Genomic DNA, 16,376 nt, shown 5'->3' with positions numbered 1-16,376 from the left:
ACGCAACTACATAAAAAGAATGCTATTTACTGCGCTCTATCTCTATTATCGTTAATACGTTGAAAAACATATAAAATTCTGTTTAATAAATAACGATTAAATTTATCTCGTCCGAATATTAGACTTTGGAGAATTGAGAACACACAGCCGATGCTTTGTTAACGCTTCTCATTAAAAATCAAGCGGGTAGCGTGGGAGTGAATTTGTTAATTTAATGTTTATCCATTCACGACACACGCACCATCTGTAGTAAAAGAAAATTGAGAAAAATTGATAGCGTTTCACGGTAACTTTGAATGTTGCCAACTATCGCTATTGCAGGGTTCTGTTCAGATGCAGTTGATAATAAAGAAAAATACAGTTTCCTGTTCTATTACATTTTCCATCCCCTTCCAGATGGTATTGATGGTACCATTTTCAAATCATTCAATAATGAAATTATTTTATTTAGCTGTTATTTTGTAAAGCAAACATTTTTTACAAAATAACATTATTTGAAAATTGCAGTTGCAATTTTATTACCACCTGCAATTAATAACATCAAAGACAATCTCTTAATAAACCAGACTGCCCGGCGGTAATTAACCAAGTAGTTCTTGAAAGTACTTTGCAACTTTGAAAGGAGATTAAAGTTCTTATTCTTCTTAAAATACGAAACGTTCCAGTGACTCCAGTTTTTGTACATTTTTAATCTTTTTCATGGGAATATTTTTCTCTCTCATAAAAGAATGCTTGCCCATTATATTCCTCGTTTCTTTGGTTCATCGATTTTGCAGAGTAATTAAGGTAACCGCCGGGTGAAATAAATGAAAAACGAATAATATATGAATCTTATATTATTGCGTTTCTTTCTTGAAATGTTTAGGAATAAATGGTAGCCCTTTTTCTTGGTCGACTTCCCCTTTTCATTCCGCGTTATTCATCGAGTATCCCTGTACAAGTATGTTACATATGTATATGTACATATACGTAGACTCTGAAAGTTTGCATTTAACATATCTTGCTTTCGATTTGACGGCACATCGTGTGTCATTCCTCCGTTACCCAGTCTCTTCTCTTATCCCCTTCATTCTCTTCGTCCTTTGTTTTATCCCTGTACTTTATGTCGGCTCGCTTCGCTAGAAATCATTCTCTGGAAATTGCGGATTGATTCGAAACTCTTCCCGTCCTTTCAACGTATCGATTCCGATCGGATGCTTTGTAATAATTCGTTGCCCAACTTTGCAGCAAAAAGCGATCGTTTAAACGAAAAAAAGAAGTGGAATCTTCACACGGTTAAATTGTTAGGTAGACGGATAGTGGGTCACGGGATAATCGAGTTAAATGTTTTCCTTTCGCGATACGAATAGGGGGGCTAAAATAGTGTTTCGTTGGTCGGTTCGTTGGAACGCGCGTCAATATTTGTGTTATTAACAGTATAAAATTGCACGGGTACCAGGCTCGAAGAAGGCCGAGAGATAAATAAGGTACACAAGGGGTAGTGATTAAACGTTCGCGAAATGAAATCTGCATTTGATTATGGCCCGCTGATTGATAGCGGTGCTGTGCATATTGAGCGTACGCGTGTTAATCAGGTTAGAATATTTTATGTCATTAGCAACAATTTTAGTGTGTACTGTCTGGTATTCCGGCTCGTTCGTTTGCGCTAGCTAACTTTAAGCCACGATTCAATGAATTTCTGAAATTGTAGAGAACCTAAAATAGTTGTTCGATTTTAATGGAAAATTTATACGAACAGTAGCAATTATCTGAATTTCTTTGAAAATAAGGGAAATCGTATTAGACTAAATCGAAGCAACAAACATCTCGATAAAAGAGCAGGGGAATATATTGCGAAACGATGATAATCCAGAATGCAATCGGTGGTTTACATGGTAGCGAGAGACACGGGCATCACTCGATTTCGCAGGATTATGCGGATCTTAGGGATTTGCGGTGACGATACTGGTAGCCGAGCTCGGTAACGTTACATCGCGATGTAATAGGCGCGTGCCCTTGAAGTATATGCATAGAACGGAATTTCCAATCTTCCAAGGGGCTATTCAGAATATTTGGAATTAGCGCCGGTGAATATACTCCGGGTGTTATATTGGAAACCGATACCAGCGAACCGTACTCTTCGAATGCCAATGGCCACTTAACCATGCATCCACTTCCTCTTGTGTCTTTAATTAGGGTTAGTTTATTTCGAAACATTCGCCGCTTGCCAGCGATGCATTAGCCTGCATTTCTAAACAGCTTGACTATGAATTAATAATCCAACCGGCAGTGTATCATGGTACGTGTTACATTGTTTTCGTACAGCTTTATTTTTACATAGATTCATCGATTATCGGAGGGTAGTTTTATTCACCGGTGGAATCGGTAACCACCCTCGTTGATATTTGTGGCAGCCACTCCTACCTGCATTTGTTTCACTTTTATTTGGATTCGAACGAATAGCGATGCAATCGAGAATCGTACTTGTGGAGGATGAAAAGCGTTTGTTTGCGGTGAATTGACAATTTTTGAATTACGATTCGGTGACTCGTATGGTATCGTTGACGAAGCGAGTGTTTTTACCTCCACCACGTTCGATCGAGCGGTCGAAAAAAGTCGGGAAATTCTTGATATAAATATTCATTATTGCAAACTAGCGTCTGCTGGAAAGTTCGAAACTTGGAGAAACTTGAAGCATCTCGTTGGTAAAACACGAGCGTGTTTCGAGCAGCGTGATAAATAGCCGTTAGATTATAAAACGGTAATGGTCAACAGGTGCAGTTTTCCATTCGCGAAACCGATAGCCGCATTTTCCTTCGTATAACAGCAATGGATTAAACACGCCATTGACAGGTTGTTTTATGGAAACATTTGATCCAGTTTCCGCCATAAGTGTACTCGCGGCAAGCGCGCAACTCGAGCGTCCATTTGTTCGTTTATTACTGTTGCGCCAACTATTTCGCACCACCGCGGATGTTCAATTAAGTCGAACGTGTACGTTTCGTTCGGCTGTATTTATCGACTTGTTTCGATTAAAACCGTTCGTTGAGATAACCGCATCTAATATACCTGCGGAAACGTTTGTTAATGACGCGTTGCCGGTCAGTAATCGAACGCGTGTCTGAATAAAATTAACACTTTTCTATTCGCGATTTACTTAACCTTCGTACTTTATCTTCTACTCGCTCATTTGCTGAAATCATCGTTCTTGAAGGATTTTCATAGGGTTCGGGGTCTGATTTTCATTGGCTATAATTTGGACGTTAAACATCTCGCAAGCAGTTACTCTGTAACACGCGATTAAGCGCGTTCTCAACAGAAGATGTATCTTTAGCTTAGCCTGCAGCCGAACAGGGTTATTAGATTCCACGAGTCGGTAGAGAAATTCTTCGGGACAGAATCACAGTGGTACGAGAAACTTTGTTTCGTCCTGGTGGATCGAGTAGCTTTCTTCGGGGGCAATCAAGCGATTGATCGGTCATTAAACTTACCTTCATCGAAGAAGCGTTTAATGGTTTAGGGATGAAATAGCTATGGTACGTCGAGAGGTTGAAAATGTTCAGTTTATTTTAATTACGTACAGTGTCGCAGCCGTGAAAACTTCACCTAATATTCTTCTATGTTCGCGAGCGTACTCGTAGAATTTGAACGATCCTGACAAAGGAATTCGAAACGTTGATATTAAAATTACTCGTCGCGTCTAGATCGATGAAGTCTACGAAACGTTGATTAGTACAATTTTGAGCGTTGAACCTTGCAGCTAATAGATTCTATGTAGAATGCTACGTATAGGAAGCACATCAATTTATAAGCGAAACCCTCGTTTTGTAATCTACGAGAATGAAATGATTGGTGAACCATCTAGACAGAAACCGATAAGATGTGCAATTTTTCGCCGAGTGTAAAAAGATATTGTAAAATTCTTGATACATGTAATTACGTGTACAAGTTAGAATGTTATACGTATACTTATAATTAACATACACGTATGTACATTGATCACATTAATACATCGAGTGAGCATTTTAGTGTTATGTATTTGGAAACGATGATTCGTCTGTTTCACGATTAACCCTTTCGCTATCTTCAAAACTTGATAAACGATGGTTGATTGTTTTCGAGATAAAACTGTGTGAAATTTAGCTCGTATAGATACATCTACTTTTTACAATGAATAATTGAAATACATCGTTCGTAACGAAAGGGTTAAACCGTCTCGTTTTCTCTTCATTTTACAGAATACACGAAGAACAGCGATTGTACTTTGTAATTGTTTACAGACACGCTCTTCTCTTAACAAGAGCTAATTCGTATTTTAAAATCTTATCGAGCGCACCTTCGTTTCAGTTTGATTATTTTCTTGACGAGAAAGTTACACTTGGAACTACGATCGTAACGATTTTACACGTAGATACAGTTGCTTGCGGCAACGAGAAACGGTACCGAAAGAAATTTCAAGAAGCAGAAACTGGTATTCGAGGCATGTAAGACGCGTGAAAGGGTGAACGCGACATTCGCTGCTTGCGCGACTTTTCATTCGTTAAAAATGTCGTTAATTTGCAAGGCAGCCTGCGGTATGAAAGCACGTGTGTCACCGCGGTTTTAAGTTCGTTTGTGGTTTCGGTTAAACGGCAAAGAGCTTAAAGCGACGCGTCGCGATCCTTTTAACGAATTATATTCACCTGAATTTCCGAATGTCTTTCAATTCTTCGCCGCTGCTTTCTCCCCGCGTCGCATCGGTTTTTCACCGCGCGAATGTGCACCTTTTTACCCGACGTCTCGTGGCATTACTTTGATTCCTCTTTATGCGAACGTTGAATACCCGCTTTTCTTTCGCTCCATCAAGAAATTTCCGCTGGTACATCTTCTACGCATGCACGGACAAAAATGTATATAATTAAAAGTTTTTCATAAAATGCAAATGGCGACGAAATTCTTAAGAGATCTTCCTCGAAGCCTTTCTTCTGTTCGGTTAAAAAAAGAGAACAAATTAAGAGGTGTCTTGATATTTGGATCGCAATAAGAGTCTGCGAAAGGCATACATGCTTTTGTACAATTTGAAAGAAATGTATGTTCCAGTCGGCTTCATATTCTTTCCTGTATTTCACAATACACTGTTTGAAGGAAGGAAACGGAAAATAGCCTCTCAATTTACGGCACGCATTCCTAAACCGTTTCGAAACTGTACAACGAATTTATCTTTCTTCGAACGAGGATAAATTCTGGATTAAACCGGCGAGTCTTCTCGCGTTTCGATGATAAACAAGAAAGAAAGTATCTTCGATCAGATGTGTTCGAAAACGCTCTCGCATCCTAAGGCTAAAACTTCTACGCGGATTTCTACGATCTAGCAAGATTTCAGTCTACAATACTAACTTTTTAAAAGGAACGAGATTCAGGGAAGAAAAACGTAGGCTGGTAATGTGAACGAGTATCCGAAGGTGGCACGAGAAAATAGAGGAAAATGTTAATAATTCGAGGAAATTGACGGGGTAGGCTGGTCACGTGGCGCAGCCTCGATTGAAGTTCTGTACACCGAGGAAAGTCAGAAAAATCAACACGACGTTGATGGTCGGTCTCGATGTACCATTTCGTCGATCACCGCCGTGCATGGCAGCTGGTTTTTCCTCCTCTGTGAAGAGAAAACAACAACAATGAAAAAAATAACTTTTCCCGCGACAAGGAAGAACAATATTTGCGATGAAAATGAAAAATTTCGGAAAAAAAGAAAAAGCACTAACCTTCGATCACGTGGATCATGATGTACGCCGCTCGAGCGTTGCTCGGCGAACAAGTGTAATTGGCACCGTGGGAGAGTTTCACCTTGTCGACCACCAATATGGAACCATTTTTCGTAGCCTCGACCCTGACCCCCGGTTCGTCGTCGTAGTTGATCATCCTACCCTCGCGGTACCAGAAAATGAAGCTCGGGGTTTCCGTAGACGCCATTAGCTGGCACTCTAATCGAAGGCTGGATCCTTGTTTCACGTGAAGATCCGGTCCTCCAGGAATCGTCGAGTACGCTTCCGTGATGCTCAGCCGAACGAATCGTTGCTGAACCGGTTCCGTTTGAATCTGTTTCGACAAGAGAATCCGTTCGATCGTCGTTTAATACCTGTTCGATTGGAAATCATTCGCGGATCGTCTGATCGGAGGGGGAGAAAGTTTAATGCCACGGGCGGTAAGTGAAATATCTCCTGGATTATTATCCTAAGCCGAATTCAATTATTCAGCCGAATTGCGATTATTTTCGTCTTCGACTCTGTAAGCCCAAGGGGTTACAGCCTACCTGACATTCGTAGAGGCCAGCATCGTCGCGTTTCACATTCTTTATCAGTAGATTCCAATCTGGACTGTTGGAGACCATGAATCGCGGATCGACGGCGTGGGTCCTTCTGCCCACCGTCAATAGTTGTCTATCCTTTCTTCGGATCCAAGTTACCTAAAACGAGAAATACCCCGTTACACGCAGGCGTCTATGTACACAGGCGCAGAGGGATGGAAACAGGGGTTGGACTGAGTTTAAACGCGAAACTCGATGCGAAGGTCGGAAGTGCAATTTGTCGGCTATGTAATTCGAGTTATACCTACAAATGGATCGCGGAAACGTGCTCCAAAATTCTCTAACGGTTTCTCTTTAAACGTTTCCACGTTTTTCGCGCTACCATCCCTCGCCGGTGTCGCAACAACCCCTCTTTTTATTTTTTATATTCATCGCCGACGCGTGCAAGAAAAGATGGTAGCGTACTCGCGTCGTTAGCGATATGTTTTCAGCGTGCACTTTTTACAAACATCGGATCTAAAGCTTTTGCACTCTCGACGTTACGTCTTTCGCGTCTGTTTCTTTCATCCAGCAGGATGGTAAATACTATACTCGTTTCAAAGAATCCCTGCTGCATTATTTATGACGCATTCAGAACGAATAAGAGCGGCTCTGGTAATAAATCCTTTCCTCTTCCGTAAGTACGGAACATCGTCATCCGGCTTATCCGTCCGTAACACCATTTTCATCTCCCGATGGTCCGCTGTTTTAGCGTTCGCGGTAAAGACGATTTGGAAGGAAGCAGGCATGCGCGTTTAAACGAGGGAGTCGCGAAGATGCGAGGGGAAAATCGAACGAGAAAATTTCTTTTTTTCAATTGAATTAGCATAATTGGCGATTCGTTTCTGGAGCTGGGGCTGGGGGAGGAAGATCGGGGTCGCCCTGTGTTCCTGACGATGACGCTGGGAAAAGGAAGCCGGCCACTTGCGTGCCTTAATTGTCTTTGTCGAGTGCACTCGGCGTTTGCGGCAAGTAGGTTTCGCGATTTTCTGATGCGAGCTTGAGGATCGACGAGTACCGACTCGACGAGAGCACTCGAGCATAAACGAGCTGAATAATGAACTGCTGCGCGACGTATCACGAGTCAGCGTCTACCGTTACTCCCACCTATTAATCCAATCATCCTGTCGCTTGATTTTTTTCAAATTGCCACGCGCCTCTGCGCTCCTTTTCCAAAGCATCCATCCGACAGTTCACGGTCTTTAATTTTCTTCCTTCATTTCAATGAAGTATCCTCGATTCGTTTCTCCCCCCGCGCGATTTATCAGAAATATCCTTTTCAGAATATTAGAGAATCCCTTGTCGCATTACGGAACCTCGCCCTTGTGGGAAAGAAACAAGAAAATAATCCTTTTTCCAGCTGACCGAGTTTCATTAATCAGACGACTTATCTTCTCACGTGTGAACGCGCCACCTGATAGCGTCCGCTCTTTAATTAACGTCCTTCCCGAAGAAAATAGAATAAATTCTTCGATTATTGAATCGCGATCGTTTTAGTCTGGAAACCTTTCCTCTGACCAGAAGAGCGAGCGAATCGCTTTATAATTGTGTACCGTCTGTTGTTGAATGGCACCATTCCGCTTCCCTTTACGGTAGCTCTTGAGCGTTGGGGTGGTTTATAGCCAGGTACTAAAATGGACGCCGTTTGCGAACGTTTAGCGTAATGAATCCGGGCTGAAACACGACGCGGTTTGTATACGCAGAGAAGGTTGAAGGACAGCAAAGCTTAGGCTTGTTTGGTACCGGATGCCGATACTGGAAAGGGTGCAGGCAACTGTGCGGCGCGAATAAAAGATCGCAGGAAAAATCGCGCGAGTTTCCGGTGTGGCTCGGTGCCTGGTTGCACCCCCATCGATTGCCCCTTTCGCGCTTTTCCATCTGTCGCGATATACAGAGCGACCGTGACTCCACGGTTTATCTTCGCCTCGCGAACTTCTTACTTTACGGGCTTTTTCCGACAGTTCCTGGTCCTCTGTTCTATCACGGCTCTTCGAGATTTACGGCCATTCCATTGCTTCCTTAATACAGGCGATGCAACTTCGATATCTGGACACTTTTTTGAAATATCATGTCAAATAATGGATGACAAAAGAGAGAAAAATTGTCGGGAAAGTTAGCTGGACAGGAATCATCTTTCTTTCATTATGTTGTTTCATTAAAAGAAGGATATTTTGAAAGTCCACGCACAGTCGCCCCGTATGGTTGCGTTTTTAATGGTTCTTTAACCCGGCAACTTTTTCCTCGACAGCTTGGTCTTTACGGCGCGGCATTCGTTTTCCTCTTCCACTCGAGACGCTCGTAGAAAAGTTTTGCGGTTTATGAGAAAATCGCTTTCGGTGTAGCTTCGATGGCACCGCATTGCCACCATCTGGCACCCTCTCTCAAATCGTTGTCTTCTTTCGTTCCTTTCATCGCGATACAGGAATCGGAATTGTCTTAATCGAGCGATATTATAGAACCGGTGATCGGTCGTATCGGAAACGTCGAGGAAAATTGGCCAATTTTTCCGTTGTCAACGCGAGATATTCGATGCCGAGGATCCGATAACAGAACGTACGCGAGTTTCGATCGGTCGAGTCGCAAGCACGGATAACGAGCTGTTACTCAGGAAATAATTATGCATATTAGGCCGATATTGGAATCGTCTGTTAATTCGTGTATCAAACCTGTTCCGCGTATACATCGAGCACGGGTTAACAAGACAAACGGGATATATTCGTCGCTTTCCATCAACGTGCCAACGTCATTTCCGTGACCAGATCATACGAGGACCGTGTCCTGTCGAACAGTAGAAAATAGGTCGATCTTGTTTCCCGTTCGATTAGCGTTCGCGATCGCGTTAATAATGCGATGAAAAGTCGTATCGCGTTTGATTCGGGAAATTGAAAATTCGATTCGCTTTTAAAGTAAATCAACGATTACTCGGATCGATTAGCATCTCGAACGGAGGTAAAAAGATTCGCAAAGTACGACGCGGCCGCGTTCGATATTCGAAGACGAACTTTCCATGACATTCCAAAGACAATTCGCTACTCGAAGCAGAAAATTGGAGAAGTTCCGTACTCCCGCTGGGATTCTCTCTTGGATTCTCCGACGCACGTGTACCGATTTCCGAAATATTCATATTGCCCTCGGCCACCGTGAAATTTATACCCGGCACTCCGCTTGAATATAACGCTAAAACGTTTTTGCGTTTGCGTATATCGACGGACCGTATGCACGCGATCGCGTTATCTGAACGAGCGGGAAAAACGCGAGCGGATGTAATCAATGGAATAATTTTCTAGCTTAAATTGTACCGAATAACCCTTTAATACAGCCGTTTGAAATACTAAAAACCCGGACGAAATCTATCGGTGTGATCTAATCGAATTCTTTGGCCTTCTAATTCTCGTGTCGAGGCTTGCAATTGGAGTCATATTCGTTGCAGGTTCGAATTGAAATTCTATCCGAGTGCGAATCGATCTTTGGCCAGCATTAGGTGTCCTTTTGTAGGCGAACGCGCTTCCTGAATTTCTAGTTACAACCGCTTGGCACCTTGCACCCTGAATCTTCCGCTGCCACCACGTATTTCGTTACTTTGGCCCTGTATCCCGATACTTGTTCGCTCGATGCCAAGAATAGCATCGGCGAGGATCGATAAAGAAATTTCACCTTTTCGCAGATTACGTTTTGATACACTTTTACATCGGTATCGATTCTAGGCGCGAAAGGAGAGGAAGATATTCCGCGTCTCTTCGCACGTCCGTTTAGTTCTTATCGCTGATTGCTTTCTGGTCTCTGAAAGGGTCGAAGAGAAACGGTCGCTGCTCAATTACGGCAGGTATCCACGCTATTCTCCACGACAAAAGCAACAATGTTGAAGCGATATCGATATATTGTCAGGAACGGACGGTTAAGTGGGCCATTTCCGACTTTTCATTGTTTCTGAGAGGCTCAATTTGCCACTCTCCGCTGCCCACTCTGCTGGACAGTGCTTTTCCTCTTGTCCCGAAAATCTAGGCAAATATTGCCACGGTTAAAGGCAACGATCCTAAAAACCCGGTTGAACATTCGCCTGGAAAGGCGTTGATAGTTCCACTTGATTTCTTAATTCTCCGGAAGAAATTCAACCGATATTTCGTGCATTGAAAATTATTTCGAAAGTTCCTCGCCGTATCGCACGCAACATTTAACGCGAAGCGGTAATTAAAAGTTCTTAAGCGATTTCACCTTTCTAGGGCATCGTCGCGGATGCCTCGCGGACGGTAGTTTCCGTACAATTACGCCGTCGGAGACATAACTTGTCGCGAAAATTGGGTAGCGCAAACGTCCTCATTTTTCTCATCGATTTGATAAATCGAACAGTTATTCGGCTCATTGATGAAAACGACTTTTCATTTATTACCGTCCCGAGAATGTATCTTATTTTCAACGAGGAAATTTATTTCGCTTAAGCAGCCTTTGAAAAATCATCGTTTTCTCGCGATAGAGCTCCTCTTTCCTTCCTTCCTTCGCTGGCATCTCGCCCCCGTCTTGATTTGCGGCCGCTGTAATTAACTGCTGTCAACGGCACACGCGCTTTAAACGACCCAGAGAGATAGAGCAAAGCTGCGAGGGAAAGAGAAGGTGAAAGGAAGAGCCACTTCCTCTTAGTGTTCCTCACGCCATTGCCCTGAAGCATGGATTTCTCACCCTGTCGTGATCACATTCTCCCTTAGACAGCCATCCTGTCAACCACTCTGTCCAATCCTCCACTCTTATCCGACTACTTATCAAGCTTTTGTATTTCGACTGCAAAATTGATCCTCGCACGAATCGCTTCGTTGCTCTGGTTTGTAAAAAAAAAAAAATTAATTGCTCACGATCGATGAAATTCTATTCGTCGTTCTACTTTATTTTGCAGCCGAACCATCGAGAAAAATGTAGAAATTTTCGCGGAGAGAATATAAGGGCGCGAATGTGTATAAGAGAAACCGTAGAGCAGACGGCGCGTTGACGCTTGCAACATTAATACCGAGAAATTACGTTGCAAGCTAGAAGGGTAAGGGTTTCAAGCCTCTCGGACGTTTTCTCTTTCATACAGCTATTTTCCGGTCTCTTGGCGTGGTTGGCGCGACGAGCAACCGTTGCATGCCAACCGGGCCCCGTTGCATGAAACGAGCGACTTCCGCTTTCCTCTCTTCCAGATATGTTTCCCGATTTCTGCTCTTTACCACGGTGACCTGTGCCCGAGGCTCGCATACGCCAGCACTCCGTGCCAATCATTTATTAATGAACTCGCGAGGAAGGGAAGAGGAGGAAAGCTGAGCACCGTATTACTAGGGTGAAACGCAGCATTTTATTCGGTTACGGGGATTTAAAATGATATACTAGAAATAATTCACGGTTATCGATGAAATTTGCAGAAGAATTTGCAGTTATTTGTTATCTGTTAACAATCTCGATCGTTTGAATTTCGCCGCAGCAGCAAACTATTAGGGTTAGGAGGAAAAAGAGGGGGTCCATCGGAGGGTAGCAGAGAGTAGAATCGTTAGTCGTGGCACGTTCGAGCGAACGGTTCACGCGCGTGCTTTCGGGTACGCGGAATCGTAAGGGTGTGTGCGTGCAATCTGCAACTGCGGCTGTTTATCGATGTGGCCGCTTTACACAATGCCACGCAAACTTGTGTACAGTGTGCATATTTCCTTGGCGCGCATTGGCCCGTGCATAATACGCGTTACACAAGCCAGGGTACTGTGAGTCGTGTATGTACACCAGGGCTACGGTTGTACGTGGGCCAGCCTCCCTTGTACACGTCATCTAGAACGCATATATTTGCCTGTGTATACACATAAGTGTACTTACTATTCCGGGACCAGTGAATCTACAGGGTAGGTTAGCGTTACCGCCAGTCTGCGCCAGGACATCCTTGACAGATGCAGCTACCGAAGGAAGGACATTATTCTGATTCCGGCCACCCTCGTTGCTCGTCTTCTCGTCGCGAACCCCGGCATCTGGAAATATCGAGAAGCATCCGTTGTAATATCGTACCCGGTTCACGGTTTCCACGAATCTGGGTTACCTGGAAGATAGGCGGTGAAAATTAACACCGCGCTATCGGTGAAAGTTCACGCGCGTTTCCCCGGGCAGGATAAAGGAGAAATGAAACCGTTTCGAAAATCTTATGAAATTTCATTTTTCTTAAGTTGCAAAGTATAACTTCGCGCTTCGACGATTCGGTGATCGACGTTCGAGGAAAAATCTTTTCAGAATGAATTCGAAAGCGGGAAAACTTTCAGGTAGACGGAAGGAAAACTTTTCACCATAGATATATTTGTTCGTTCTTCTCCACGAAACACCCCTCGTTACGCTCTTATTTTACTCTTGTTCCCTCTCGTTTTTATAGTTTCCCCAAAAAACACGCGGCCTCTCGATTTACAGTAGCTCGCGGTTTTCTTCGCTGGTTTAAGGACAACGACGTCGTTCCGCTGTATTACCGTCGGAGAGGAGTTTCGTTGATCACACGAGCTCCTTTTGCTCCTCTGATATTTTCCCCGGACCCCGGGAGTCTCTTGCTATCGAGTAACGTACGTGTAACGACTTGGAGGCAAGCCGAAAATTCAAGAAATTGCATTGCTCGAGAATATCGTGGAGGAGGACAGCAGGAGTCGTTGCACTCGATGCTGATTGGACGAGGCAACGAGCTGTGCCAAGCCGCTGGCGAATCTTATGCTTTCCTTTTTTCCTTTTACTTATTAAACGCTACTGAATTACTCTCTGTCTGGAGAGATTCTTATCGTTCGGCGTCTCTTCATCTATAATAGTCATAATTAACAAGGGTTAAATGATTGATGGTCGGATTACTAATATGGAATCGAACGTAGAGACGCGAAGGTTTATATCGTTTCGACTTTCTTAGTCGACTCGAAACGTTAGCTGAAGCGTGTGTCGCAACTGGGTCGTTGGTAATTACCGAAGTTATTCACTCAGCTATGCAGACCGGAAGCGAGGCGGTCGTGGCAGCCACAGAATTTAAGATTCACTCTACGTAGAGTAGCAGCAGCAGCGGTGGTAGCAGTAGGAAACGGGTGGCTCTCTCGGTTGCTATCCTCCTTCCATTGGCCATCCGCCTACGGTCCTGCTGCCATCCTGGTTGACGAGCTTCTTAAATTGCATTACCTATTAGAGCGACTACCTTAAAATTGTACGCTCCTCTCTCGGCTCTGGCCGTGCCTGCTAATTTGCACCGGCAAAGAGAGGGACCGGTAATTCGGGGTTACCTCGGCTTATCTGCTCAGCTGCGATATTCGCAAAGGGCCTGCAAAACCTCTCTTTCTCCCTTATTCTCGCCCTCTTGATTAAAGCGACGATTTTTTTTTGAATCAAAGAAGACGAAATTACGGCGTACTTCTTACACGAGGGTAGGAATCTGAGAATCCGCACGTTTCGTGTATTTTCCTTAGGAATCGAGCGGACGAGTGTTTCTCGGTGTCTACGGCTGGAATCGTAATTGGCTCGGACAAAAAAGAATATCGGGTACGAGAGGTGAAAAAAAGGATGTAAAAAAGCTTGGAGCGTCGTCTGAAGTGAAATTCTGATTACGTTTATTTTTCCACGACGACTGCTATTATTTACTTACCGTCGTCTCGAATCGCGCAAACTGCTGTTTAAATCATTCTGTACGGCACAGGGCATGGTCATTCGTATAGGGGTAATTTCTTTACGTCACCGACTATAATAGGGCTCGTTTTATGGCTTCCTCCGTCAGATAAACGGTCAGATAAACAACACGGATTTCAGGGAAAAAGCGCATTAAATGGCGTACGTTTCGCGGTAAATTGAATTTTCGTAAAAATACGATTTCTCTGTTTTATTCATTGCCAAGCATAATTCAACGTAGAAACGTTTTTATTCTTCTCGGCTGGATAACCAACTTTCGAGTGTAATTTCATAAGCGCGGTTACCTGGCTCGCGTTTGCCAAAATAGCTATCAGGTCGACGCAATCTCGTAGACGGTGAAACGGCTTAAAGTGATGGCGAGCTTTGCATCCGCAAAGGCATGGTTCTTCTTGTCACGAGGGCACAAGGTGGCTTGCTACCGTGTGGTTTACCTTGTGGATCAAGAAAGTGCAGCGCCTGCAGATACACGTACCGTCGACGTAACATCGTGGATGTTGGTTGGTAGTAAAGGTTGCCAACGGGTTAGCAAAGCCTCTGATTACATCAGCAACACTGCGACGGCGGTTTTGTAGAAACGAAAGCATTTCTTTTTATTTTCTATAAATCATTTACAGATTTCCTTGGATTATAGGTCATTCTGGTTTATTCAGCTTCAAGCAAACTTCGAGGTATTCTTGTCTCTCAGTTGACGCGGATTCGATTGCTTGGAATTGATTGAAATGCGTAATCTCAACTCCAGTGGAGTGTCAGCCGGATCGATCTGGGCGTTAGGAATCTCTTTGTACTCGAAACGTTGTATTCGCGCCGCAGGATGTCATTCGGTGCGGTTAGAACAAGCGTAGATAGATATACATAGGTACAGAGTATAATCGTAAGAGGATTCGACGCATCGATTCGACGAAATACTTGTTTACCGGAAATTCTCTCGCTATGTACGACACTTAGCACTCTGTTGTACAGGGAATTTTGAATTTTCAGCCACTGTTTCTGGGTTGGCAAGTCTGGGATTTAGAAATGACTCCCTCCGTCGAAAGGCACTTGCCTTTATAAATACTGAAAGTCCGTCCGGAAGGTCGGCGACGCACGGTACTTATACTCTGTTCTTTTTGTCTCGAGTAAAACTTAGATTTCTGGCCCTTATTATCATTCGATGGATACAGTTTGAAGTTGGAAACCTTTTTCTAGTTCTTCAGAGCTTTCCTGACAGCATCCTCCCCTATATCGTCTCTCTATTATCGTCCAAGCTACCGCAACCACCAGTTTACGCCCTGCTCGCTCTCTCATCGACGCTAGTTTCAACTACTTACGGTATACCGAGCACGATCGATGCCTAAAGGGCTTTGACCACCGGATGATAAAGGTTCGAATGAACTTTGCGAGTGAACTTTGCGGTTACCAGGCTGAACGAGACGCGTTCACCAGCTACGATCCATTGTAAATACTTTCCTTGTACCTCGACCTTTTCTTATTTTCGAACTGTTCTGCCGAGAGTTTTTTAACCGACTCGGTTTATGGTATTAAAATTTCTTTCCTCGGGTATTTCATTATCAATCGAGAAGAAATTAATTAAACTCGCGAAAGAGGAGCCGAGAGAACGCGTTCGATAATCGTAATACGTCGAATCTTTGAAGATTCGAAGAGACCGAGAAATGTAAATTCTTCCGTGACTTATCTGCGGAAACGTTTCGAGCATCTTTTACAGAAGTACAGGGAAGGAACTTTCCGAGAGGAACAGAAGATCTTTGTAATTGGACAATTTGCAAAGATGAATTTTGAGGCGAACGAAGGTTCCCTCGTAAAGGAAACTTTGCGATTTTCAAAGCATTTCCTGAATTCTAAGACACTTTATCTTTGTCCACCGACACTGCGAGTCTTGCGAAAATAACAGCAAGTCGAGTGATTCTCGTAGGGTACACGAAAGTAGCCAATAACGATGCAAACAAGTTTTTCTTTTTGATAAAATACAGTAGTTTGCTGAATCAATTTTTCATCGATCCACGTCTATCAATTTCGTTTCCTGAAATTGTAGAAATTCGTTTTTAAAGGAGGTTCGTGCTCGTTTGTACGCAGACGTGCACAAGATTCGGAGGCATTCGTGACAATAAATTTCAGGAACATTATTACGTTACGTAGCTACCGAGCCAATATATTTCTCCCTGGACGATTACCGTGACCCACGTTAATTGGAATCCTCCTGCTTTCGGGCCAACAATTATCCGATCGGTACACCGATCTCACCGAAACGTTTCTCCGTCGCGTGCGATCATCGACGTAACAGCGGAGAATCATCGAGAACGTACTTCATTTCTTTCGAGAAATTTGCTATCGCGCCTTATGGACCGTACCTGAAATTAAACGTCTTTGGAGAGGAAAATTTTCCTTCCATTTACGCGTTGCTCGTAGTTTCTCATAAAAGGAAGCTGTCGGTCCAGAA

The 16,376-nt window shown here is 43.6% G+C and overlaps 2 protein-coding genes across 9 annotated transcripts in view; one reads left to right on the top strand and one right to left on the bottom strand.

Moving 5' to 3' along the window:
• LOC117605925 (limbic system-associated membrane protein) overlaps positions 1-16,376 on the top strand; it is a 164,996-nt gene that overhangs the window by 12,027 nt on the left and 136,593 nt on the right. The window lies entirely within an intron of this gene.
• LOC117605946 (limbic system-associated membrane protein) overlaps positions 3,340-16,376 on the bottom strand; it is a 139,141-nt gene continuing 126,104 nt past the window's right edge. For 3 of the 5 annotated variants that reach the window (XM_034327836.2, XM_034327827.2, XM_034327853.2), the window contains 4 exons: positions 12,128-12,276; positions 6,269-6,421; positions 5,721-6,054; positions 3,340-5,611 (listed from right to left, as the gene is read on the bottom strand). In XM_034327836.2, coding sequence (XP_034183727.1) covers positions 5,481-5,611; positions 5,721-6,054; positions 6,269-6,421; positions 12,128-12,276 — 767 coding nt within the window. In that variant the 3' untranslated portion in view covers positions 3,340-5,480. The remainder of the gene's footprint in view (positions 5,612-5,720; positions 6,055-6,268; positions 6,422-12,127; positions 12,277-16,376) is intronic. The other 2 variants (XM_034327845.2, XM_034327817.2) reach the window with 1 other exon arrangement.

The sequence above is a fragment of the Osmia lignaria genome, chromosome 9, assembly GCF_051020975.1.
Source record: "Osmia lignaria lignaria isolate PbOS001 chromosome 9, iyOsmLign1, whole genome shotgun sequence".
Lineage (NCBI taxonomy): Eukaryota > Metazoa > Arthropoda > Insecta > Hymenoptera > Megachilidae > Osmia > Osmia lignaria.
This window is presented reverse-complemented; position numbering and strand designations above follow the sequence as displayed.